The sequence below is a fragment of the Hylaeus anthracinus genome, unplaced genomic scaffold, assembly GCF_026225885.1.
Source record: "Hylaeus anthracinus isolate JK02 unplaced genomic scaffold, UHH_iyHylAnth1.0_haploid 12001, whole genome shotgun sequence".
Classification (NCBI taxonomy): domain Eukaryota; kingdom Metazoa; phylum Arthropoda; class Insecta; order Hymenoptera; family Colletidae; genus Hylaeus; species Hylaeus anthracinus.
This window is the reverse complement of record NW_026534348.1, coordinates 17056183-17082515: the sequence shown is the minus strand read 5'-3', so window position 1 is coordinate 17082515 and position 26333 is coordinate 17056183. Positions and strand designations below refer to the sequence as shown.

Here is a 26333-nt window from a genome sequence, read left to right as displayed (position 1 = left end):
TTTAATGAATGAAATTGGCATTCCAATTTAAAAGAAGAAATGCCCAAGTATCCTTGTTCCAACCCAATAATTGCAGAATGTGTCAAAGTTTGTTGTAAATTTACGAATGTCTCTTCCGAAAACAAACAAACCAATATGACTAATGATGAATGAAGAAGCCCAATTAAAAAAATACTGTTTAAGCATTGAATATAGTATTTCAATCTAACAGTTTCACAATATAACACACTTCATTTATTACACAACAAATCATGAATTTGATTGAAGGAATCATTGTTCAAGTAATAAATACAGATCAGTAAAAAGAAATACCCAAGTATCCCTACATTAACTCAATACTTTTCCAACAGACTATGCCACCATCTGTTTTCACCTATTGTTAGTTGCAACTTTTCAATCGTTTCTCTATGATAGCTCAAACATGAATGGATTTATTTTGTTCTCATACTCTAAAGAAATATTATTATTGTATATACAATCTTGACAGCATAGTGCATTTATCTAATAAAAGCTTCTATGTACCTTTAACTTGGATTTTCTTCAGTGCGAGAATATTACTTGCAACCCTACTTCATGATCATTTTAAATATATGTTCTGATCATCATATAATTGTATTTATATTTCTGTTATTTTTTACTATGCCTCCTTTCATATTCAGGCTCGAAAAATAAACATTTAGTTCTATAAATATGTTACTTTTCAAAATTTAATTTATTTTATCAAGTCGATGATAGATTATAACTGACGGATAGACATCTTGTTAAGAAAACTTGATATTTTCTTTAAACAGTAGATTTATTTTATGATCTCTAACTAATAAAGTAATATGTTTATCGTTCATAAACTAAGGTCAAATGCTTCTTTATGGGACCAAGTGGCATCGATGGCCTTACCAGGTAGAAGAACTTTTAATCCGATTGGTCCATCTGTCTCGGAGTATGAACTAATACAATATTTTTCCGTTTTTTCGCAAGAATGAAAGAATCGCAGAATGTCTTGATAATGGGGCCACCTAAGGAACATACTCTACCAGATGGAAGAGGTTTCATCCCGATTGATCAAGCCATCTCGGCGTAATCGGTGAACAAACAGTAAAAAAAAATAAAATAAAAAATATACATGTCAAATTGAGTAACCTACTCCTTTTTAAAGTCGGTTAAAAAATAGAAAATAAATAGTTCGGTCTAAAATTGTTTTGCTTAAATACTGCCACCACTATCATAATTCGATCCGTAACGTTACACAGTAAATGTTAAATTTCATATTTAAATAAAGTTAATCTTTATTAATTTTAGACCATAATTTACAAGAAATAATGCATCCAATCATTTTCTTTTTCATACTTTACTCGCATATTGCGCAAAACCAGTCATCTATTGTTCATATTTTTTTGCTTCTCTCTCCTCACAAGTATTTCTTTCTTTACTTTTAACATATAAAATAATCGCAAAATGATGCGAATAAGTCGAAAAAAGAAATAATGCCTTTAATCCTGTCCAATATGAGTAATCAAGTACGGTTCAACAAACAACTCGGCCATCGTGGAATGTTTATCACGTACACACGCGACCTATTCGTTAAGCTCGAAGATATTTTCGTCAGTGTGTTATAAAATTACCATATGATATAATGAATATATAAAATACTAGAATATATTTCCTTACGGATTGGAAAATAACTGCGTGATCTTAATATTATCTCAAACACTTCAAAATTAGATTTTTCTGCGTAGCATATCAATCCTCATACGCTAATATCATTAGTTACTTACTGCAATATAATAATTTCAATTATTTATTAACTCTGTTCTGGTTATGGGTAATTTGAATCATACTTGCCTGAGAAATTAATCGTTATTCTAATAGAGTTTTAGAATTTTATTCGAAGAGTAGATAACGAATAAAACTAACGTAAAAAACAATTTAAATTGCAATTTTAATAGGAATTTATTTGTGACGTTTATTTCATTAAACAATTCAATTGTTGATACAACAAAGACAGAATGATTTCTTGTTCGAATACAGATTAATATAACAGACGTATGAACAAATTGAACGTTTGTTTTTTAAATAAGTTTCTTACGATTTATTTTCATTTAGTATACAATCTTTTTACAAAAATTCAAACATGTTTATTCTATCTTTGATTTTAAACTTTGACTTCTAATGTTCTAAATATACATGTATAAATATGGTACTTGGTCATTGAACCAACTAATGGTTTGCATCGTTCATACATTTAAATTCTTATTTGTCCATCATGCAATATTTTATTTCATAATTTTAATTCTAATTCTATTTTTCATTTAATAAGCAATGAATGAACAATTGTGAGGGGTTTTTCAAAAGTGATTTTAGGATTTTGTATTGTATTATTAAAACACAGTATACATGATTTTATTTCACTTTGATCATATATCTGTTACATTAATCCATAATGGTGTGACGATACTACTGTAACTGTTTCTTATGTCAGAAATTGAATTGTTTAATCGAATAATCGTCATAAATAAATTTTTTTACTTTGGTTTTATACGTCAAAGTGACTACCAGTGACAAGGGAAACCCTTGAAGAAACCCTTTACAGTGGGTGTAGAAAATATTCGTACACCGATCAATTTCTAAAAAAAAACTATGTAAAATTGTAATTTATCAACTTATTTTTTATAAATAGTGACATTCTATATATTCTCAGAAATCTCTAGAACAGATAAAGTACAAACAAAAATAGCTATTTATATTAATTGCGAAATTAACAAAAAAAAAAAATTAATCGATGGAAATATTGAAGCAATAAGTATTCGCACAACTGTTTAATTTTAAAAACTTGATTAAAAAAAAAAAAGACATTTACATTAATTATTAGTATATAATACTTTCTTCGTGGGATTTCCTTTTGATTTTATAATTATTGTAACTTTTCTAAGCATTAAATTAACTAAATTATTAGTTATTCGAAGTGAGATCTTTTTCCATTCCTCTATTAGAGCCATTTTTAAAAGTACTTTACTGGAAATTTGATGTTTCCTAATTCGTACGAAGCAATAAACTAATATGTTTACATTACAAACTCTACTCTACAAACTTCGTCATAAGAATCGTAGAAATACTTATTACTTCTATACTTTTACCCACTTTTCGCATTTTTTTTTGTTAATTTCACAAATTATATTAACTAGTAAATGTTGTTTGGACTATATCTATCTTAGAGATCTCCGAGAATATGTAAAATATCATTGATTATAAAAAAAGAAGTTAAGAAACTACAATTTCATACAAAAGTTTTTTGGGAAATTGATCGATGTAGGAATACATTCTACACCCACTGTATGTATTCCTTTCGTTATTCGAAATTTGTGTCTAGATGAGAATGTTGCCTATCTCAGTCTATAGTCTCCTAAGTGGTTCTTCTAAAGTACCCCCTCGTACAACAAAGTTTAGATAGGATTTGCAATGACGATGATCTTTTGGCACGGTGTGGAACCCCTTTCTTCTTAGAATGCTCGCGCTACCGCCTTTCTGAACCGTAGCCAAAGTGCAAAGGAAAGCCCTATGAGCGGAAGTCGCGCTTTCATTTGCAACCGCAAATGGAGCAACCGCAAGTAGCGCTACCCTCCACGGTGCGCAATTTCGATCGCTTGACCGCTAATGGATCGGATTTTTTTTGCGACCGCTCTAGGAACGACCACAAACGACACGAGGCTCGATTTTTAGTTTTCACGCATCGAGTCGACGTGGGTCATCCGTGAGTCACACAATAATAGCCTGCAACAAAATGCTTCATGTTTCGGAACAACTTCCGTGCCGGAAATAGCCCAAACGATCGATAATTAGGGCTGCTGTTCACATTTTCTTTTTTATCGATGCAGAAGTCGTAACTGGCACATTGTCATTGCAGATCTATTTCTCCTGCTTGTACTCTACAATTTGAATTTCGTTAGCAAGAAATTGGCTGTAATAATGTTTATATCAGAGATTAAGCATGGTGACCCTTTTCTTCTACTTTTATCTTGAAATTTGATCTTTTCCAGTAAAATATTGGCTATAATATTTATATCAATAGTGAAGAATCTATAAAAAGAATCTCTTGTATCATATTTGGGTCTATTATGTGTCTTCTTTTTCGTTTCTGTGTTATACATTCTTAAAGGGAGTCTACTTTAATTATTCGCTACACAATTTCATCGATTTCATAAGACATGCTGGTATTGCCGTTTTACGTTATCTAAAAACTACGAAAAAATAATTTAAAAAATCTATTTGATCATTGTTTTTTTTTCACCTGTATGATAGATTAACGTATAGCTCAATGGGTATTGTTTTTTTTACGACATAAATGAAAAATACTTGTACATAAATCTTTGAATATAAATCATTCGCATAGCCAATTATAAATAATATTTTTCATGCAACCAATTTTTTACGTAGAGTAACAGAGACTTCCGCGCATTAAACTTAACCGTATGTATTTCACAAAAATGCTTACTCGTCAAAGTTTCAAGGTTAACCCTTTGCGCTCGACGACTAACAACTAAATTCTAAGCACAAATTCATGGTTGAGAGTATTATATTTTAGTATTTTTAGTATTTATATTTAGTATTTTGTTTAATTAATTGTATTTAGCATTTTGTTTGCGTACCTTTGCATGTTGGATAACAAATGTTCTTTGATATTAGTTATGTATTTTGTATACAGAGTGTCCCAAAAATGTTGGAGGTCCTTGAAAGGGGTGGTTCGGGAAGTGATTTAAAACAACTTTTTCTGTATACTTCATACTGTATACTTCATCTTCGCTTCAATTGATTTCGCTGTAGGCATCATTTTTTTTCCTTTATTTATAGTCGTATCAACACTTAGGTCATTAGCAACTAACACATAATTTACAAGTTGAACCCGAGATTTGACATACACATGTTGCATAGATACTAATTATCTGGTGCTGGTTCCCTAACGGTGTCGCAGCGATTGATTACACTTATAATGTACATATAGCAGTTATATCCACTTAGAATAAATCTTCGTATATTCCGATTTGTTTCAGAAATCTTAACGTTTGTTCTATCTTCTGTGGGTTACCTACTGTTTCTTCTAATGTCGCTCCTATGTTAAACGTTTTCCTTATTTCAGAAACATAGTCGCATTTTAGCATGATGTGTTCTACCGTTAAATCCTCGTTACATAGGTTACATGTGGGCGGGTAAAGATTTAAAAGATGGTAAGAATGGGTAAGTTTAGTGTGTCCAATTCGAAGTCGAGTAAGAATCACCTGGTCTCTACGGCCAAGCTTCTGCCAGGCTTCATGGTCGGGATATTTTTTGCGCACTGGATGGAGTTTAGTATGTCGCCCATGTAGATATTCCATTCTTGACGCACTAAGTGTTTCATATATCTGTAGGTATCATTGTAATTTTAAATTCATTAAAACTTTAAGACTTTGAAAACAATAAAGACATTAAACACAAATTTCCACCACAGTTATCTAATATGGTAAAGAAATCTTATTATTTCAAAGTTTGATTCAAAGTTTGCCATTTAACATTTTCTAAAACAATAGATAAAGAACTTGTGACTAAAGATGTCGTCTCCTACTCGTCTCTCGAGTACAAAAGGTCGATAGTGCATCCAACAATGAATAATTTTATGAGAATTTTTTATGGAAGGAAAACAATCTTAATTGCACATTTATCGAGTTCTGGGTTCGACGAACCTCCCCTCTCATTGTTGGTTCTAGTGTTAGTGATAAATATCGCAAGTTTTTATGTCGTACGGAACTGATTGTGCGACGATGTAAAACTCGCTCGTCGACGAAAGCAAGTTTGACCCACTACACTTTTATTGAGCGCATGAATTATCCACGAGACGAAATCGTATGAAAGGCCGGTTTCGCTGAAAACTTGGCGCTCTTACGCGGCCGTCGCGGAAGAAAGTTGCCTCTTAAGGTACTCAGCGGTACTACACATAACTTTGAGCGCAAAGAGCATCCTTTATATGTACACACATAGTATGTCGTACGCGTCGAGATATGAAAGTCGAATGGCGAGTCGTGATGTAACGAATCGCACTTGTTGCGAGCAAACAGCGTTATTAAATCCCCGCAAAACGGATTAACCGGCGTGATCTGTATTGCGTTCAGCCGCCAATTAATTTTAATCAGCCGTAATGGATTTTCGACGCTCAGTAGTCGCGAGCAGCTGCTAATTATTCGCGTGGAAAAAAATTGCCAACGGCCGCGGCCAGAATATCTTGCGAAAGCTGGAATTGTTCGCTGAAAACTTACGTTCCGTTCTCAATAGTCGAGACAATTAAAACCCCGACGAGTATGAGGATTGTTTATTAGCGACTCGATTGGCCCGTCTGGGGCAATTAGGATGACTAAAAGATCATAAAAACATACGAAACGAGCGAGGTTAGATCCGTATCGTGATCGGCTGCAACGCGCGTTCCCCGTTCCGTGATTCTCTACAATTAATTAGCTGAAACATTGTACGATCTTGCTTCTCTTTTTATTTTTCATTAGCCTAGACGGAAAGATCTCGCGCATAGCAATTAACACGAATCCACGCGTGTCTCGGAGATTAGGTTTCTTGAATATACACCGCTGTTCAAAAGTTTGAACAGACGCATAGCCTTGACATAGACAAATAACCTTGTCCAGAGTTCGAGTAATTTTTATTTTAATCTGTTTAGTACTTTTTGAACAATTTTTGCCTACTATTTTGAGAACCTGGTATAATTGGTAACGCATAAAATAAATATCTTATTCACGTGTTGATGATACAGGAATCATTCTGTGTAATGAATTTAAAAAGTTTGTGAGATAAATTAGTTAACGAGTTTATATTTTAAATCTAAACAGAAACATTTAACTTGTATTATACAAAATTCTGTTAGAACTTTTACTTTTCGTCTAATAGAACATCTTGAAATATTTTGATGGATAACAATTGTATGGATAAGAACAATTGTATGAATAACAAATGGATAAGAATTGCTTACAAAGGTTACATTTCAATTGTTTAAATGAAACTTACTAAACATGTTTCATTCAAAAATTAAGATACATTTTTATTGAATGCGTTGCCAAATATTTTGTTTTCAATTCATCACACACAAATAATGCTGAATATTAAGTCATTCATTCTGTACATACTTAAAAAGTTAATTTCAATAATCGATATCATTGAATCCATAACTTTCTAAAAAATTCTTAAAACATATTTATATACTTTGTTGTGGTATTATATATTATCATTTGCTTTTCTTGAACAAATACTCATCAGCCATTTTTATATCTATGTATATCTAAACTTATAAACTAAAAATTGTTATATTAATTATAATTTTAATAATTATAGCTCTGAAAATGGCTCAAAACCGAAAGTCGGTTGAAACATTGCAATTTTGATAATCGTGGCTCAACAGCGGTCATTATTAATCAAATATTTTGTTTATTCCTTAGGTCCAACTGTATATGTATAATTATTACACTAAAGTGGCCCGAAAACAACGGTCGAAACGTTTAGAAAAGGAATTAAACTATGCTTGTATGGGGGCGAGTAAACAAGAAAGAACAAAATTCACGTTTTGGACCAATTTCTATCGTCCTGTTACATGAAAAATTTTGAAAAAAATCAAAGACATTTCAGATAGCGAGTTACATGTTCCAGAATTTGTTCAGTTTTTTCAATTCAAAATCTAAGCTGTGAAAAATAAAACAACGGAAAAAAATTATGAAAAATGCCAATTTTGCATCGAAGGAATCTCAGAACTACGATTATATAATTACAGTAAGTGTGTATTATTGTTATTATTATCCTCAATTTTTTTCATAATTTTGATCGTAGTACGCTGTGGTTGGAAAAATTGGTTTTTGATTTTTGGATTTATTTTTCACAGCTTGGATTTTGAATTGAAAAATTTGAAAAAATTCTGGAACATGTAACTTTCTAACTGAAATATCTCTGATTTTTTTAAAACGTGATTTTTTGTTTTTTCTTGTTTACTCCTCCATCAGTCGACATGGGACTTGAAACTTGGCACAGATTAGTCTTTTTTTATAACCTATCGAGTATATTATTGCAAATCGAAATCAGTCTAGGAGCACTTTTGACCCCTAATGCCGGCTGTACCCTTTCTTCAAAAACCATAGAGGATACAAATACTTATGGGACTGACTGTGCATATTTTCTTTAGGAAATTTTGTTATATATATTTTGTTATATAGAACGGAATATGTTTGTATTATAACGAGACTGCTGATGTTTATGCAAATTTATATCTTTCTATGCATAAATAAAGAACAAAAATTTAAATTAAAGTATGTTTTGGCATCTCGATGTTGTAACGTGTATTTTATTTGTTAAATTCTCTATATTTACATTTGTCATAAATTGCATAAGTATGTCCGCAGCCTAATTATGACTTAGGGGGATCATTAGCATTCTGTTCGTATTGATTAACCGTCTTGGCCATGATTCTCCTCTATAATAACAAAATATTAAATTCTATTATCCAATAAATGGGTCGTAATGTTCCTCGAAATATTTCTTTATTTCTTGTGTTATAGAACTGAATATTTTTTATTAGGACCCAGAGAGAATCGTAAGCATTCTATTCATAATAATTAAATGTTTTGACTATGATATTTCGTGATTCTCCTCTGTAACAGAAAAATATTTACTTCTGTAATATAATAATTGAGTCACAACGTGTCTGAAAACATTTTTCATTTATTGTATTGTACTATAAAACTGGATATTTTCTTATTAGAACTGGAGCAGGCCGTCAGAATTCTATTCATATTGATTAAACGTTTTAACCATAAGGTTTTATGACCTCCCTCTCTAATAAAAAAAAAAAATCAATTCTATAATACAATAAATAAGCTGCAGCCTTCTTGAAAATATTTTTTATTTGTTGTGTTATAAATCTGGAAATTTTCTTATCAGGACTGGAAAGGGCCAGAAGCATTCTGTTTATATTGATTAAATGTCTTGATCATAAAGTTTTATGATTTTCAATAACAAGAAAATATTCAATTCCGCACCTAAGACACTAAACAAGACATTTTTAGAGAGATATTCTGACTTACTTGTTATATTATTGCACTGAATATTTTCTTATTACTGAAGAACATCCTTACTATAAAACCTCGTAATTGGAGCACCTGGTAAAGCTGAACGTAATGCCTGGGATTACATTACTTACTAATAATTTGATTAAAGGTCTCGTCGCTTTTTACCCCTTGAGCAATCAAAGAGCTGTGTCTCTAACGTCAGCGACTACTTATCAAGCAAATTAGTTCAACACTTGGCATAAAACAAAGGTTAAATAATTTGCATGCAATCACAAATGTGATCCGAGGATATTTTGAAGCAATTATATTGTAATTTCTACTTGGTGCTTTACTTTTATTTTCCTAGTAGACGTAGTGACAAGATTTATCCTTTACATTCTTTTATCAATTCTACAAGGAATTATAACGTTGATTTTAGGGTCCCTAGTAAAATGTCTTGTCTCTTGAGCGAGTAGAACATAAGTCCACCGTAAAGAGACCTCGTCCTTAAAATTTTAAGTTAATATTTGCCTTACCATAATCTAAATTGTTTCCTTGCCATTAGTCTAAATAGTCCGACTTGAAAATGGAGACCAATAAAATGGAGATCAAACAGACAACGATATACAATGAATAACTTTAATATTCGCACAATGCAATTTTTCCTTTGTCGCTTTATAACTATGTTTATTACGAAGGATGAGGTAATTAAGGTACGCGTTATACTAAAATATTGAGTCTAGTTAACAAAAGTATAAAGTGTATTTCTTTAATTGATAATATTCCTTATACAATGAATATGAAACGAAAGGATATCTAATTTTGACTTTACTTTACATGGACACTTACAAAAATTCTTAGTTAATGTTGTAGTTATTGTAAATAATTACTATTTTCATATTTCGTCGTCTTTTTCACGAATAATTTATTTTAGACGTTGAGGCATATTGCAGACAATTCTTTTTGAACATTTTGTTCCGGAATTATTGGATTCTCTTTGAGGTTATTGTAAACTCTTAAAAGGATTGACATTAGAATTAGTTTACATTAGAGGCCTCGTAAAACATTGTATTCCGAATTCCCCGAATATTAAAGTAACGCGAAAATTAGACATTATATCATTTGAGTCTTATTTTATAAGAAACATTAAGAATTAATATTGTTTTGTCTAAGATTTATTTTATAAGGAACATTATGAATTGAATACTTCAACTTTATACGTTTGTTAATTAGATTCCATTATTTCATTTTTTATCATAAACGAATTAATAAAGCATCAATATAAAAAATTGTGAGTTTCATGACAGTTCGTATCATTTATTCTAATATTTTTTTATATATTTTTATTCTTACATATAATTACATATGATTACACTATTCACGAAAAAAATTGTTTTATTTCTTTGGAAATTTAATGTAAAATACTTTACTAGTATAGAATTTGAAACTGACGCCTATAATGTGAGATGACGCGTCTCAGTATAAAAATTGTAGTAGAGGATTAATTATTAAAATTTTATATTTTCAAAATTATAGCAACATCTTGACTATCCAATACCTTTGACTGGCCGTTTTGAAGGATAGACTTAATCCAATTTTCACATTCTTACCATAAAACAATATCCACTATCTTAATGTTATATACAATAATTAAACAAAAATTACTACTCTAGTACATTTCTCAATATGTTTTACCTTTTTCCTTACGAAAAATAATAAGCTGTCTCACATCGAATGAAATATTTTTACTGTCACTTCATTTTTCATCGCAGAAAAAATAATAAACCGACAAATTATTAGGTCAACTTATAAGTTCAAGCCACTTATGCTTGTTATGAGAAAATATACATAATTACTAAATAATATCATCGCTATAAAATTTCTGTGGTTTTCAATTAAATATGAACAGAATCTGTGACATGAACCTATGGAATGTCCTAATAAAAATGATAAAATTCTCGAATATTAAAGTTACTTATTATAAGTCTGTTTATCGAGCAACAAAATCGGTAAAGGCGTATTACGTATCGTTTCCGATGGTCTCCCTTCGTTCGTTGACCGTGACGGCTACTTACAATTAGTCTTAGAATTTACCCTTTCACCGTCACCCATACTAACGCTCCTCGCATAGTCCACCACGAACTCTCATGCCCATTTTATGTGCCCATATGTACTCACATCTGTCCGCGTGACATTTTACGCGTTGTAATCGAAGCTATAATAGTGCACTCTCGGTAACAAATACCAGCAGGGTGACGAGATTCTATGGCCTCCATTTTAATAGATGGATCGAAAACATTGTCTTTAACACAGGGGAATTTTCGTTGTTTTCGTATTACTAACTGGCCAAACGAGCACGTTCCGAGTATATTGACACGTTAACGCTGACGTTTGTAATTTTACTTACAAAACTTTAGTTAAAATAAAAGGCATTCGCAGTACGTTTTATTAGTCCAGTTATCGGTTTGAGACGTTTCAGGGTTAATACCCGTTGGCAGTAACGAAAACATTATCATTTATTGCTGTTAATATATTTTAACATTGTATTTTGCTTCTGCTAACGTGTGATAACGATAGATTTCGATAGTTATGAAAGAAATTTGTAAACATACTTGTACTTGTCAGCGTGAACGTGTTGACAGAGTTTTTGGCAGTAACTGACAATGTGATGTTACTAGGGTTGTCAGATGATCCAGTATATGAAGTACGCAAACTATACAAATAAGTTTGAAGATAACGTTAGTTCATTAGTATAATATTTTGCATCCACAAAATTGAGACAAGCTGCACTTGTAATTGAACAATCGAATTACTACTCTATTATACTTTGTATTGTTCTTTTAATTTTTCTGTTAATTTTTCTGTCGTATAAATTTTATTTCACCTTTCGAAATAAAGATTATGTCTTACACGTTCGTGAATTAATTAATATTCGTACCAAATAATAAGTAACTAAAAATGTGAAGTTATGTTAAATCTGTTTTCGTGGAAGCATTATTTTAAACGAATTCTACAGGAATTTTTATTATACGACAGAGGATTAACACGTATACGCTCAAATTTTTATATGTCTAACATCCGATTGATGTATAAAATGATAAAATTTGCATTTTGTGATCCCTTGTAAAAATGTTTGTAGAAGATTGTGTTTGTTGGTAAGGAAATAACATAGAGGTTTCTTAAATAAATACGTGGCCCTCTTCAGGATAGATTGTAAAAACAACTTTACATATGCAAATGAACATAATATAATATAATACAACGTAAATTTAACGTTATTTTCATTGGTATATATCGGGTGTAAAAATTAATTCTATGCCACTACATAGAATCATTTATAACTCTAGTTTAAACAGACATACGTAATTTATTGTAATGGAGATAATACAAGTTAGAAAATTGGTACTTTAGCATAACAAAATGGCAGGTAACTATTCCTACTTAAATTAGAGTCGTTGATTATAAAGGCACAAAATTACTTTCTACACCCAATATAAAATTTGTTTTAGTATTCCAGTATTTGTTAAAAGTATTCCTAAGAAACTCGTCAATTTTCATAACAATACATGTTTAAAGAACCTCTGTTCTGCTTCCCGAATTACCAAAAGAATAAACACATGAATTCAAGATAGTTGAACAATTTTTCATGAAAGTGAATTTATTCTAATTGTAACGAATGAGGTATAACGGCACACTGCTGGCAACCCTAGACGTTCCTTCAATTATTCATAAACAATGCACTTGCTAATATCATACTTCGTTTCCCAGAAGTCTTGCGACCGGAATCATAGTAGCTCAACCTTCGACAGTTTGCACGACTTCTGTGAATACGTGTTTTTCAGTCGCATGAATCAATCTCGGTCGGCCGTTATCGATGATCGACAAACGTCACCGAGCCGCATTATTTACTTGATTGTTCCGTGCATCATTTTTACCATAAACCCGACTACCATCTGTGTCCCCCATCATCAAATTGATGAAATGTTGCTTCAGAGACGGCGAAGCCCGTGCAACCAGCGGTACCGCCCGAAATCGGGCGAGGCGAGCAGCCCGATGAACGGGACAATGAAATCGTCATCGAGCTGGATCGAGAAAATCAGTACGGTCGTACGCAGCCACGAGCTAACGAGCCTCAAGGTAATCATTTGCGCAATATCCGGATGGTCCACCCACATCTCGTGTCACGATATACATTTCTTTTCTCTGTTTCACTCCTGTTCATCAGCACTCGATCACGATCCACTCCCCGGCACACCAAGCTTTTCAACATGCACACACCCTCGCATACCATGGTAACCGTTCGAACTGTTTAAAACAAACGTGATTTGCATTCTACAAATTCGGGTTTTAAGTGATTTTATATATGTGTAATAATTGTTTCTTTTTTTTTAGTATAAGTTAAAGTTGAAACGATGACAAAGAGTTTAGCTTAAAGTAGCAACATAAGTGATTTAAAAAGTTGTTTTTCATTTTGTTTTAGTGTGAGTAGAGATTATTCGAACTTTGTTCGATGGCGGTTGGAAAGATTTTAATGGGCCCATCTAAGAATAGCAGTATAAAAGATTTTAAATATTTGTAATAATGACTTTTCAATGGTGAAATATTTGTTCTTCTTGGACACAAGTAGAAAAGTTTGCAGACTTTGTTCAATGGAGGATCAAATGAAATAAACGTTAATATACAAATTAATAAAAAATTAATATAATTAAATGTATATAAAATTGATTTTTCGCATTTTAAATGGTAAATATTTTCAACACTTTGTTATATCGTCTCCCATTATAATCGTAGACAACTTCTTGAGACTAAACGAAATTAATATCATTAATTCATACTAAATTAATGTAATAAATAATGCAAACTTAAATTTGACACAGTCTAAGGAAATTAGAAAAACATTAATAACGCGTTCGTTGTAATGGATAACTTGCTTACAAGTATTGTTGTACATATATTATACATAGTTCTTTATTAATGACATAGAATTCGATGAAATTGTTATATGTTCTTTATTTAGTATATTAGTATTTCCATTCCTATATTTATTATACTTTTAGTTTTATCACATTGATTCCGAGTAAATTACGAAAATGTAATGAAGAATGTGTCATTAATCGAATCAGTGTTAAAAATAAGTATACCTTGCCAAATACGTGCAGAGTCCTTTAGCCAATATATAACAAAAAATTAGTATTCCTCAATACTTCTATCTAATTTCTTCGCTTAGAAGTGAAGTTTCTTCTCGCATTCTTGAACTCGTCAAGCCACGATAACAAAATCAATGTCAACAAAAATTATACTCTCATAAATAATAATCGGTTACAAGTAGTTGTTTGTCGCTAAGATTACATGGTATAACAAATAGTCCAAAATATTTCGATAGCTCATAAATTAAAAATAAAGTGCCGTTAATATTACGTTAGAAAGTTCCAAATCCGTATTATTCATGAAAAATTGAATTCAATGAAATGCCAATCACGTTTGTTTCCCGAAGTATAAAACAATCTTGAGCAGCAGACAGCCATCGTACTCCTGTCACCCATTTTTGTCTAAAGGTTCAAGCTGGTTTTATTCGTTACAGTCGCAACTCTCCTCGTACGTTAACGTATACAGTGTGTCCTAACTTTGTGCACCGTGCTCACCCTGTTGTTTGTAACTAGTTGCACCGCTATTCGTGTCCCCGCCACCTAGTTTTATTGAAAGTACGCTCAAGTAGAGAACAAGGACCTGGTAAAACCTGTGCACGCGGTTACGTCAGTCAGACGGCTGTCAGATGACGGAACGTGGACCATGAAATTGTAATTTTCGAGAGGATCGCATCAACGAGTGTCGTGACCAACAAACTCTGGAGTAGTAGAAGTATCATTGGTAGCTAGGAAGTATGGCTTTAAGGGTTACATTCGGTTTAAATGATTTCTGTCTACGCTATTGCAGATTTGTTTATTTATTATTGATATAAACAGCAGCTAAGGAGTTAGGAATATTTGAGAGGTTGATCAAATGCAATTCTTCAGGAATTTTGGCTATTGTCTGTTAATATATTTTATAATCAGTGTTTCGCTATTCGAAAGGTGTATGCTTGAAAATATACTACACAAATGTTCATCGGAAAATATGAAAAATGTTTGGAAATATGAATTACCTACTAGAGGATATTAAAAAAAAAGCATAGTTTGCGGCAAGCAATGTTACACGAAACTAGATCATGTGAAATTAAAGAATTCAACGAATTTCTTTGAAATAATGTTAAAACTAGCACTTAATCGTAGCTTTAAATAAGCTGATATTTTCTAAAAATGAATTTAACGAATATAAACATTTCTCTGAGCCCATTTCTCTTCGTAGTCAAAGAGTTAATAGATGTTATCATATGATTGTATAATCTATAATAGAACAAAGTATATTAATACTGGATAGTCTAAAATATTCATAGAAAGAACTGAACAAATTGATTAGTTACTTTTGTAGCATTATTACGTTGTTGACTTTATATGTGCCTCTTTGTTCGATAGTGTACACCGATATTTAACTTATAAAGTAAGAAAGAAGAGTTTAGAGTACTGTACAATTTTAGGACAGACATGAGTTTCATACATGACATTGATTTGTATGAAACTAATATATCACCTACAAAACATTTCGATTGCTAGGATCGGATTGACTACACACATTTTGCTAAATGGAAGCCTTTACCTCAATTCATTTATGGTAGTATGAACACAATTATTTAAACTTAGTGTACCCTCCATACTAATCAGCTACCAATCCTACGCCTACTTATCTAGACTTCGTTAGCTACTATCCTCCTCTAGCAGTATAATTTCATGATTCGATTTCGCAACGATGATGTTTGAGGAAAATAGAGACTGATCTCCTTTAGGTCTCGAGAGATATTCATGGCAACGACATAATTGCATTCGTGTTTATGCAGCCACGAAATCCGTGAAGAATCGGTCGACATTGGGTCATCCCAAGCCAAAATGAAATACTTTGTAAAGTAACATTTAAAAATTTGAAATTTGAATATTTTATGATCTCTTATCACAGTTATTAGCTTACAAGTTGTAAATATTTGCAATTTATATATTGTCAATATTTTCAACACTTTAAAAATTGTACCTAACGCTGTATTTATTAATATGTAAATGTGCTTCGAAGAATTTTTAGCAATTTTAAACATTGTTGATTGCAGTTGTGTTTGAAAAGTAGTATTTGTTCAATACATTGTAACTGCTGGCCTGACAATCGGATGGAAACGAGCTTTTGCGTGCTTTTCAGTACTGTCAAATAAACATTACATCGATAATTAATCGTAGAGTAGTTAGACAACCATAGTTTAAATTTATTTATTTAAACGTTTCGATTGTATTCAATCTTAGTCTTCTTCGATAATATATTAGGTGGACTGGAAAGTAATGTCGTTTCTTTTACATTAAATTCAAACAAATTTTTTATAAGTTTCTATTTTTAATTATTAATTGTATAATCGCTCCCGTTATCAATAGCCTTTTGCCATCTAGTGTGCAAATTTGCCAATACCAAATCGATAAAAGTCAATGAGCTGATGAACGATAAACAAGTATTTAAAATTGCAAAAACGACATTATTTTCCGGTTCACCTAATACATGTCCTTGTTATTCCGTGTAAAAATAGAATAATATGTATAGATTACTTCGTAAAGCATATAAATATAAGATGGGAGCATTTAAATAAATCAGTTTAAATAATGCTTGGCTAGCTTTCTTATGATAAGTGATTTTTCATAACAACAAGCAATAGTTATCATTGAAAAGGACTCTCCTTAAAATGAAATCTGTTTCCGTAATTGATTTAAATAAATTTCTATTTTAAATATAGCCCAATTGGTCCTCTTTATAAGCCAATTTTCAGAAAAACGACACTTTTAAATTAACCATATGAAACTTAGTTTAAGTTGGTATTGTACTTTTTATTGATACACAAGATGTATTCTAATATGTCAAAACCACTTCGAACACCCACATGCATTTGTTTTTGATTACAATTTCTCTCATTGCATTTGTTTTCAATGAACTGGTGAATCGTTTCTACATGTTAGGGCACACCCTGTTTAGAATATGCGACTGGTGCAAGATCTTACAATTAGATAAGAATTAATGGCAATCCTTTGCAATAAATATTTTTACAATGCATGGAAATAACGATTGGGATCCCCTCATCGATGACACTTATTGCTGGAAACATTCAGCTTAGCGTTATTCAAAGTAAGCCACAAGATTGTGGTGAGTATTGTCCTATTCGATTGAAACATCTGATTGGACATGATGGCATTACAGATAAATGAGATTAGGTTAATAGATAATCTGTTAGATTAATAGGTATTCTATTGAATCAATTTGCCTCTAATTAAATAAATCACAAATTATGTAATTAACTAATTAATTCACCATTTTTACATTTTGTTACATTTAACTGTAGTAACAGAACAGTACAAAATAGAGAAACTATTTCTATTTGTATAAACAAACAAAATTGATATGTTTCACGAATTGTTTTGGCGTTTCTCTCGTTGAATTTAAAATTGATTTGTTCAATGCTAGCCATCGCTCAATCGAACAATGTCTATGGCGGTATTTGTTTTTTAATACGTAACAATAACAAATGTAGCCACCTGGCCCTATCACGCCACGTTACTGGTCTGCGGATGTTTCCGCAAATTCATATTTTCACAAATATCTACAAAAAAAAGGATTGAAACTTAAATGAAAGCATGTCTTATCTTCTAAATGGTATATGATGTATAATATTGTTGATATTTTATTAATTTTTGCATTTTTCCACATTCTCATAGATTTCTTCATATTTCCATTTGCCATAAATGCATAAACGTTCATAAGCAGTTTAGTCATCATGCTTATACACAACGTCGACATAATTAATGTTCACATGGTTAATTTAAAAGTGTCACCTATTGTTTAGAATTTATCTGTTAAGGAGCAACCAGGTCTCTGTATTAAATTTTTCTCAGTTTCTCAGTGCTTGAAATTGTCAGCAGATATTAAGGAATAGCTGTATAGCAAAGAGTAACCGAATAACCAATATACTATCCCTAAAGGGGTATCCAATTTGGCATGGAATGACCCAGCCGCGAATGCTCTAAAGGACAGATCGATCGGAATTGCAATTTACCATTAATGTATTCGGAGATATCGAGGGGGGTGTAAAGTCCCGGCGAACGTATAAATATGTATTGCAGCCTCCGGCAAGATACTGATTCGCATTAATGGAAACGTTAATAACATGTCAGTCGCATGATTTCAATCGATAAGCAGAAAAAAGGAATGCTGTCGACTTCTCGCTCGCTGCTTCTCGATGAAGAACGATACGCAGGGTGTATACAAAAATCGTGCCACGCAATCGTAAGACAATTGTGAAGTGGTCATGCAAAAACGAGTCGAAAATATACAGGATGTCCAAAAAATGTTGTAACACCTTGAAAAGGGTGGTTCGGGAGGTGATTTGAAATAACAACTTTTTCCTTAGCGAAAATGTTGTCCGACGCTTCGTTGAGGAGACATTAACAGAAAACCCCAACCAATCAGAGGGCAAGCCTATCGCGAAACCTATGCTACTGCGGCTGTCTGGCGCGTAGCCTATTCTACTGCAACTGTCTAGCATGTAGTCTGATTGGTCAGTGTTTTCCATAATATCTCCTTAACGAAACCCCGTACAATATTTTCGTTAAGGAAAAAGTTGTTTCAAATCACCTCCTGAATCACCCCTTTCAAGGTGTTAGAACATTTTTGGGGCACCCTGTATACGTGAACAGTGGTGGGCATTACCTGTTATTTGTTCGAGACGTTAGTATAATTGTTAGTCTTCGACACAGTGTCGTGTGTGACAACGTAGCAGTATCCGAGGCATTTATTCTAATATGATTAACTGTAGATAGTAATTATTTCAATATCTAGAAAGAAATTGTTTGCCTTTGCTTTTGCTTATTTGGCCCAATGGAAGTAATTAATTAGTTAATGAGGCTTCTTTGATCTTGGAAAAAATGCAGAGTGCAGTGAATCACAAAATTATTGGCACAGGGGTATATTTAAAAAAAAAAAAATGTCTGTTAGAGGGTTTGCAAAATATTCTTGTTACTTTTTCTTTCATACTTGGTATTCTAAGCTAACGAAACAACACTAGAGAATAACAATATTTATTGTAACCAAGTGAAAACAACGATTCGTAACACAATGTGTACATTTTTGAGTTCACAAAAGCAGACACTGTAAAATAATTAACGCATTCGCGACTGCTAACGCGAATTCATGTCACTTCAAATTCTATTCCTGGTTATGAAAAAAGTATGAAAATCTTTTTATTTGATACACTACATATTTACAACATTGATATTTCAAAACATATTTTGTAATTTTTATCTTCGTCCTAACGATACAAATTTGCGATGCCTAGTTCCAGAATTTTATTATTTTGGTCAGTACTCGCCATTGGAAACGTAAAGGCGGCTTCCCACTGCTGTAACACGTTCGTTCGATCGTAGATTGTGCATGCTCGCCGGATTTTGTTCGAAAACACATTCCCAATGGACGATCATAGAGTCGCTAATCCAACGACGAACGCTTGAAACCACTCGAAACGGTCGATTTTTACGAGCGTTTAAATGTCGACCCACGCTCCAGGCTCGCGTGGCCAGGTTTTTCTGCCACATCGAGCACGTGAGTGCTCCCCGAGAGAATAGTGCGAGGGAATAGAGTGATATTTGTATTATTCAGCCTAAATTTCTATGCTATTTATACTGATTACTTGCATATACCATTGCGTTATGAATTTATCCCCCACAAAACAAAAATGGCGAAGAAAGATCGATTTAAAGATATACGATTCTATTTTTAAAAATCATGATGACCACTGTTTCTCAAATTTCAATTTCTCGGCGATTCAATAAATTCGTACTAATTAACTTTCCTTCCAAACATTTTTTGGTCATACTATTAGAAGTGTCTGAAAAATCGTGGAGATTAATTTGTAACACACCCTGTGTATTGGTATAAAAAAATCCTGTTCCAAGTTGTAAACTCTTTCTAAATAGGAAAGACGATAAAGTCTTAACAATGATAAAATCTTAACACAGAAATTTCTTGAAAGAATTCGCGTCCTGTACTCGCAATCCCTCCTATCTCCCCAGAACTCCGTGTTTCTACTTTCTCGACAACCAACAGAAATTCCCGTGTCCGCAAGAAGCAATAAGTCGTTGTACCGTGTCACCTTGGATACTTATTCAGCTTTCGGTTACAGACGTGATCGCGACACCGGTGGTATACTCCGCCCAGACCCTGACGGGCGCGCTGATAGGAACGTGCTTCTTCTCCCTGGTCGCTGGCTTCGCATCGGGCTTCTGGTTCTCGCAGAGGTTGCGCGGTGCCCCTTATCCGGAGCCACCCGAGCAACGCCAGCAGCTGAACCGACTGACCGAGAGCTCCGAGTCGCCCGGCTTCAACAACAAGTCCATCAACCTGGTGCTGAACGTTCCGCCGAAGAACCCGAACGGCAAAAACGCGAACTCTTCCGCGGAGAACAAGCCGGTGCAAAAGGTGAAGAAGACGTACATATGATACAGAAGACGACACAGGGCCGTCTGAGGCTTGCCGCAGGACCCGACGGGTTCCGGCTCATCTTCTTCCTCTTCTTTCTCCGATCTTGCGACATCGGACGGTCGCAACGACGACGACGACGACGACGACGACGACGACGACGCGGAGAACGACGACGAGAGCCAGCAACTGGCACGCATCAGCACCAGCTGCATGCTCGATCGTCGAACAAACAGACTCGACGAGGACCCCTATGAGACCGTGATCGGCGACGAGAGGTCCCTGGAGTTCCTCGCGACGCCTAGAGACACGTACGACTCGCGATCGGTGTCGAGGATCGCCGATTATAGGAGGCGATACGACGAGTTCGAAGGTCGCGAATACACCGAGACCACGTTGACGGAGCCCGTCAGCGAACTGCACGACTACAACAGCAGCAGTGCGAACAGCCTCGACGATCTCTGCCGCGGTCATCAACGGATGATCGCCGATTTCAATCGTCCCGAGACGACCAACACCCACGATCATTACATGGTGCCCACTCGCGATCCACGCGAGCTGAACGAGAGAATTCTGTCGCTGTTCAATCCACAGTTCCTACCGAACTTCAACGACATGATCATGTACGTGGCCAGCCAGGTCGACGCCAGGCGAAGCCCGCCCCCCAGGTCGCGATCCATGGCCGAAGGGGACGATCGCTTCTTCAGGAGCTCCAGCTACCGCAAGAAACGCGTCGGGGCAAGCTCGATGTTTTTCCGACGCGGATTGACTTACGAGGCGGCGCGCAAGTGACACCGGGTGTTCATTCTCGGACTGAAGCAAAGGATTCACGGCTGGATCGACGGGCCAAAACTTGAGAGCGTCTCGTCGTCGGGATGAACGATCAATGAAGAAAATACCTGATAAGGTCGACTCCTTGCGTCTGTTCAAGCGGAGTTTCACTGATCCGTTGTATAGGTAACCTCGACGGGACTCTCGTTGGCGCTTTAACGTACTATGGTGTCTTCTAGTTTACACCAGCTGGCGTTGATGTGTCTTTTTGTCAAAGAGAGTCGATAAAATCGACTCCCGGAATCGAACGATGACCGAAACGGGCGTCAAAGTGTCGAGAAGATCAAGTGAACGGTATACCTAGTGTCGGCGTTACGCAAACTCTCGGACGTGATGTCTCCCCAAGGAATACGGGATCTCTTTTTCGTCGTAGTTCGTCGCGGAGAACGAGCCTGCTTCCCACGAACAGAGACACACACGAACGTTGAATTATTTTTTTAAACAATGCTCTCTCCGACTGTCTTATCGCGCGACGGACGCAACGAAGGCACTCGGGGACTAATTACGCGCAGAACCCGAACCCTGGTTCCTCGGGTTCTTCCTTTCCGTTTTCTCAGCAGTACGGCAATGGAGGGATACGCACGGGTGGTGAGAGGATACGAGCAACAACGATGGTAACGAAGGATCGACTCGTAGTTGTGCAATGTGATACGATCAGAGGAGACTGTGTTCGTAGCAGTGACCTGCTTAGGTGCTTAGGACCGCGGTGATTTTTTCAACGAAAAGGGAAAGTCTTGGCGCGGGCCGTCGTTTCTCGAGCTTCTTATTGAGTTTTGAGTTCGGTGCTCAAAGTGGAGAGATAAAAAGGCGGGGGCGATTAACTCTTTGTGGTCAAAACCCGGGATATTTCTGACGTGAGGATGCGAACGTTGTTTAGGTAGGGAAACCTAACACTGTATGTATTACTTGTTGCGTCAATGCAATGAGAAAACTCCGTCTGATTATTAACATATTCAAGTGAACCGAAAAATGTTCAAATATTTCTTCTTTCTATGTTCTTTTTGGTAATTATGTAGATGATTGACAGCCTTACCGATTTCTATTAACTTATTTAGCCTATTTAAGACATTAGAAGTTTTCCGAGAACCGCCCAAAAATTACTTGAAAAATATAACTTATTACAATTAACGTGTATTCCTTAAAAATGAAAATAATCCATGCTTTGTTCTTTAATCCCTTGAACGGCGAATTCTTATATGGATTTTGTTTTGATTTAACGAATACACAGTAACCAAAGCAATTTTTATCTGTAAATCGATTTTGACATACCTGTGTCACTTTAATATTGTATATTTTTTAATTCTAAAACGTATTGTGATTGTAAATAACGGTAATTAGATACAATAGTAAATTTACACATAGGTGTCAGTATTATGACACATGAATTTTACATGAAGGAAAGATAACAATTATTTTCCATAAATTAAAGTTCGTAATCAATGGTAAAAAAGAAAATATTTATATCGGTGAAACGATTTTGATCTTTCTATGAAAGATTTCATATTTTTGAGGAAGTGAAAATAATTATATTTTGTGTAAAACAAAATAATACGCACCGTTCTATAAAAACAATAAGAATGAATAGATTATTACCTCGATAATGACAGAATCACGCGAATTAAAATTTTCCCATGATTTTTCTAACACAATTATTTGGTGGTACTTAATATACAATATGAAAGAGTTATTTACAACCTACAAAATGATACATCTTACATGAAATTTAAATACTTGTATAAAAGTAATTAAAGAATTCGTTGAAATGAAACATAAGATGAAACTTTTAATTGATTTTAGTATTTTGAAGGTAAAAATTGTTTCCAAATTTATCGGATTCATTCAAATTATGTATAAATAAAATACAAATGCTTCATATGATGGAAGCATTAATACAAAAATTGAAAAAGTCAGCAGCTTCTTAGACTATATTGAAACTAAGTTCAAAGACTATTTTTTTCCAAATAAGGAGATTTCGCTTAGCGTATTAATCGTAAAATTCAAACGATGAATAACATTTTATTCGTATAATTTACAACTCAAAAAATCAATAAATATTGGCAAATATTGGCAAATCCATTAGATATAAAATGTCTAATATCATGATAATAAATTAAATGCATATAAATTAAACGAACTTGCTTAAATAAAATTTATACGTTTCTTTAGCTAATAATTGTCTGATCGCGTGCTATCCAAAAATAGTTCAAATTGATATGACCACAAAGAGTTGTAGGAACCATGGATGCAACGATTTTTCTTGAAATAATCTATACAACTATCGCTGTTTGAGTGATAATTGTATACTGTATGGATAATTGTTAAGTGACATTATAGCGTTGCAATATGTACAGCTATCGTTGCGACTTAATGTACGATTTGGGGCTCGCTTGGATTGACAACTTTCTTTTGAACCACGATTTGGTTGAAGTTGTTTCACTAAAGAGCCTTGAATTAAGATTTTATAGACTCCTAGGCTACAACTACAGTGACATTTTCAATTATATTTTTAAATAGGGAAAGAATACTTGGATTTACTTGTACGAGACCAGGAACGACTACAATTCAAGTATTTGCTTTTGCATATAATATCTTGGAAACATCAATATTTAGAAATTATTAGCAATGTCGGTATTGATTACCATGATAACAAATCTATTTAGTCATCCTGTGTATATTTAGAAACTCTTCTTTCTAGTTACATTTATCATCGAACACAAGTAAACATGTAATACTATTTTAACATCAGGGAATGAAGATAGTAGTCCATTGTTTACTACCAAAATGTAGATATCCGAAGCTTGTAATGATTCGTGCACAAGCTAGAACTCATCGCATTGCTTCAAATTAACTCTCCATTGCGTAACCTTATACGACAATGCTTTTGATGGTACAGGTTTCGTAATTGTGGTAAACAGCATTGTCTTATTATGAATCAAATTCAACAGTCCGAACGAACTCTAATCGTACAGTAAATCGTTGCATCCATTTCTATTCTAAACGCGACTAGGGAAGAGTTTGAAAAACGTCGATCCGCCAAGGGACGTTTCCATCGTTCGCGCGAGACGAGGGCGTGCCTTCCGTATATTAATTGTTGGCAAATTTCTGACCTATAACAGAAACAAGAGAATGCGGGCCGGTTTAGATTCGGGCAAGTGCCTCATTTATGCATTTCGTTTAAGATATTCGATAGGAAGGGACGATGTGAGAAAGAAAGAGAGTGAGAGAGAGAGAGAAAGAGAGCGAGAAAGAGAGAGAGAGACTAATGTAAGACTTATTACGAGTATTGTTGTGCACTTATTGCCGTGCTGTGAGTATTGGTAAATAGCAAGAGAGAATCGTGGTACCGAAGCACGCTATTAGTAAAGAAACATTGCCGCGTTTTGTGGTGTTTTCGAGAAGTATGTATTTTTGGCTGGGACGTGTTAAATCGATATATACCTGTTTGACAAGTGTTTCGTGAAAGGTGTTGGGAGGTTTTTTAATGTAAACGAAGAACTCGCGTTGAAAATGAGTCGTTCGACTCCGTTTATCGACGATCTTGCAAAGGATGAACGGAAGTAAGGTTCTTGGACAAAATGGAGAACGTCTCGGGATCTGTTCAAGTTTTAACTGCGCGAGCATGCGAAATTATTCGAGCGATTTCGAATCTTATTATTAGCTTAAAACGAACGTACGTTAGAATGTTTTTAATATTATCATATCGATAACCTGAAAGTGTCGATGTACGTGTCAGATTTGAAGAATGTCTGTCGATGTAAATAATATTCGCAAGCAACTGTCTAGAAACATCGACTACAAGTATTCAGATTATTAGATAATAATGGTACATGTATTAAAGGTTGATTGTAGAAACGAATTCTGTGTCTTTATATTCAATCATTTGTAACCCTAATGTAACCCACGCAATTTTGTTATGTTAAAGTATCAACTTTCTAAGTTGTCGTATAACTTCCATTACAATAAATCTGTATATTGCATAACCTAGTCTTAGCCTATCACGACATATGTATGTGTATAAGTTTTGTGGCCACAAAATTTTGCTTATTATTATTCTAACAAATTACAAGTATATTTGATAATTACAGTAATTGTAAAAGAATAATAAGCAAAATTTGATGGCTACTAAAGTTCGTATATGTAGATGCATTGCAATGGCCATCAGGTTAAGACTTAGATTATGTGTATAATTACATTGTAATGGAAATCAGAGTGAGGACTTGAAAAGTTGATACTTTAATGTGCCAAATTGACAAGTAATTATCTGTTCAAATTAGAGGTATAAGTGATTTAATATAAAGGCACAAAATAATTCTACTCCTAACGGTTAATTTTTAATATTTTTACCACTTATCACGTATCGTAAACGCCGTTGCATGCCGTGCGCCATTTTTCAATAGTAGTTTGATTTGTATTATTCCAAACTTCTAGAACTTTCTTTGAGTACTCCTTTGAAATTAATAGTAAAGTTATTTAACCCTTTGTAAGTTTCTGTCCATAAATCTAGATCCACTTTGGAGTGGAGTTTCCAAAACGCAAAATGTGTAGAACATGCATTCTTTCGCAATAGGGACAGTATGCATCAGATGCTTGTCTTGTACTAAATAAAATTATTTAGTAACTTCAACATTTTCGTACTTTGTTTTAATTCTATTTCAAAGCATGTATATATTTACATTCATTTGCAATCCTATCGGTAACCACGAAATTCCTAGCGTCTATGTCTTCCAATTCTATCATGTGCATGTTTTTCCAAATTTAATCGCAAAATGCATACAGTGGGTGTAGAAAGTATTCGTACACCGATCAATTTCCAAAAAAACTGTGTAGAATTATAATTTATTAACTTATTTTTTATAAACA

The 26333-nt window shown here is 33.9% G+C and overlaps 2 protein-coding genes across 2 annotated transcripts in view; both read left to right on the top strand.

Annotated features, from left to right (window-relative positions):
- The window catches only part of LOC128890627 (semaphorin-1A-like), a 79289-nt gene extending 58613 nt beyond the window's left edge, over nt 1–20676 (top strand). The window contains exons 9-10 of the mRNA XM_054149283.1: nt 13050–13193; nt 20347–20676. Coding sequence (XP_054005258.1) covers nt 13050–13193; nt 20347–20663 — 461 coding nt within the window. The 3' untranslated portion in view covers nt 20664–20676. The remainder of the gene's footprint in view (nt 1–13049; nt 13194–20346) is intronic.
- A 179-nt stretch (nt 20677–20855) lies between these two features.
- On the top strand, nt 20856–23017 carry LOC128891278 (uncharacterized). Its single transcript, XM_054150693.1, has one exon. The coding sequence runs from the start codon at nt 20856–20858 to the stop codon at nt 21432–21434; it is 579 nt and encodes a 192-aa protein (XP_054006668.1). The 3' UTR covers nt 21435–23017.
- Nucleotides 23018–26333: the final 3316 nt, after the last annotated feature.